Source organism: Pteropus vampyrus, unplaced genomic scaffold (genome assembly GCF_000151845.1).
Source record: "Pteropus vampyrus isolate Shadow unplaced genomic scaffold, Pvam_2.0 Scaffold238, whole genome shotgun sequence".
In the NCBI taxonomy this organism is placed as follows: Eukaryota; Metazoa; Chordata; class Mammalia; order Chiroptera; family Pteropodidae; genus Pteropus; species Pteropus vampyrus.
Genome location: NW_011889019.1, coordinates 627,678 through 630,354, shown reverse-complemented (window position 1 = coordinate 630,354; position 2,677 = coordinate 627,678). Strand labels below are relative to the sequence as shown.

The 2,677-nt window shown below is 34.0% G+C and overlaps 1 protein-coding gene across 1 annotated transcript in view; it reads right to left on the bottom strand.

Annotated features, from left to right (window-relative positions):
* CC2D2B (coiled-coil and C2 domain containing 2B) overlaps positions 1-2,677 on the bottom strand; it is a 96,568-nt gene that overhangs the window by 67,731 nt on the left and 26,160 nt on the right. The window contains exon 12 of the mRNA XM_023519839.1: positions 193-333. Coding sequence (XP_023375607.1) covers positions 193-333 — 141 coding nt within the window. The remainder of the gene's footprint in view (positions 1-192; positions 334-2,677) is intronic.

Here is a 2,677-nt window from a genome sequence, read left to right as displayed (position 1 = left end):
AAATATTTTGCCTATTTTTAATTGAGTTGTCTTAAGTTATAAGAATTGTTTATATAGTCAAGACACAAGTACTTTGTTGGCTACATCATATGGTCATCTAGCTTCGTGACTTTCTTCCAGTTACTGTGAATTCCCAGTTATTCATGGTGGTTCTGCAAGAGAGCTATAAGAACATATAGAGCAGCCACTCACCTCTGAAACTGTAACTTTATCGGGGTACTTGTAAACCCTTGTTTTTGTCGAAGGGATTTTATCTGTTTCCAAGTCCGTAATATACTGTGTAGTAGGGAGAAGTCCTTTTCCCTTTCTAAGTCATAGAGCTGTTTTGTATTACTGCAACAATGGTAGACAAAAATATATATTGGCAGATTAGAAATATTTAAGTCATTAAAAATGGCCTGGAAGAATGTGTTAACTAATTCTTCTGGACCCCCACCTCATGATATATAGTTTTTTCATTTTACCCACACCTTGATATAGAGACTGAAATTCTGTGATTCATTCCTTTAAGACATAAAGATTTTTCACTATGCAAAATTGCTCTGCTCAAATCCATGTATTTCCAGATTTTCTTGACATTCAGCAATATATTTATTATACTATTCGGATTAACAATTAGAACCATTGCTTCAAATTTAGAGGTACTTTTTCTGATGAGGCAGTGAGCACATTATTTAGATACTAACGTAATATATTGTTTTAACATATCTTTTAACACCTATTTCTACAGTGATCTCCTATTAGACTTTCCAATTAAGATGAAATTGGCTTTATCTTCTGCCTTCGGCACTCCATGAAGCCATTTAAATGATAGCTCGAGGTTACCTAGTGTTTTAAAAAGCTAGCTTTACCTCTTTTCTAATTTTTAGGATTTCTCCTTTCACCTTGTTTTGGGCTTCTGCAGATTCCTTACCTTTCTGCCATTTCAGCAATGTGTTTAAAGATAACATTTGTATTTTATCATACACTTTGAGCTGTTTTCATTAGAAGGGCCATTCGGGGAATCTAGTCTACCACACTGCTAGAAATAGAAGCCTATTGTCATTCATTAATTCATTCAGAAAATATTTATTGAGTGCTTACTACATGCGAGGCATTGTGCCGGTCAATGGCAGATGCAAAGGCAAAAGACATGCTCTCTGGGTTAAAGCTGATAGACATGTAAATTAACGAATACAATAGAATGTTATAGGTGTTATGGCAGAAATCTACAGAAACTAGAGTGGGCGTGAATAAGAAAACGGTAGGCAGCAATAGGGAAAGACTTCACAGAGCATGTGATACTGAATTCAAATCAATTAACACACAATAGCTATCTATTATGTGGCAGGAAATATTTTAGGATCTGGTAACTAATATCCCAGAAGAAAAAAAGACAGAATAAATAATTAAAAATGTGGTGACTATTATGGAAGGGTAAATATATAAAAGCTATGTGAGTATAAAAAGAGAATTTAATCTACTCTAATGAGCAAAGTAAGAGCCTACCTGAGAAAGTAACATTAAATTGAATAAAATGTATATGTTGACTGTTAGAAAATCATAAAAGAACCTTCTAGAAACAAGAGGCACTAAAAAAAATATATATATACACAGATACACACACATACACACACATATACACACATATATATTCATATTATAGAGCACAGCCCATTTATACATTTATAGCACTGGACTATAAAGTTCCAAGACAGAGAACCCTAATATGAGGCTGGAGAGGTCAGCAGGAGTCAAAATGATGCAGGGCCTTACAGATTATACTAAAGCCATTAAATTCTATTTTAAAGGTAACAGAAATCCACTAATGGGGTTTTATTTATTTAGAAAAAAATCACTTTGGTTCCAATATAGAGCATGGTTTAAAGAGAGATCATTTAGGAGACTATTTGTCAGGTTATAAGTACCTGAAACAAAGTGGAATCAGTAGGAATGGTTATTGATTGGATGTGAGGGATGAAAGGAGGGGTAAGGAGAGGGGTCACAAATAACATAGATTTCTTTCCTGCATCCCAGGTGATTGTGGGTACTAGGCACCTAATATAGGGTTATTAAAGGCTGAATACATATGTGCCATTCTTAGTTAATAGTATTTCTTGAGCACATCTTTTCTAATAAAAACATTGTTTTTCAAATGTCCACAAACTTCTCTTTGCAGCATTTCAACACTGAAAATATTTTCTGAATGGAAGTCTATTACATTGCTTTTATTCTACTTTAATAAATGCAATGATCCCTTCAGAGACCCTCCCATACACACATAGTAGTAGACCCCTATCCATCACCATTGGACCCCATCTAAAGCCTACTTTTCTTTTTCCTTTATTTAAGTTTACTTGTTCTGTGTTCATTATGCCCATGTCTGCTCTTTGCTTTCAATTTTAATTAGCCTTACAAATAGTTTGTTTTGTAAATACTGATGGCTTCTATTCATTCATTCCACTAATATTTATTGAACACTCACTGTGTGCCAGTCCTTGTGCAAAGTATATGTCAACCTTCTCAAGCAATATTGTTTATATTTAATTATATTATTCTAGGACACCAATTATTTAAATCAACTGTTGCCTCTAGTGGTTAAGAGTTGTAGAACGGTGTCAGGCAATGGGCAAGGAGTCAGGGAAATTCTTTAATGATCAAATCACTCTCATATATAGACAATTGTTATATCTGTGTG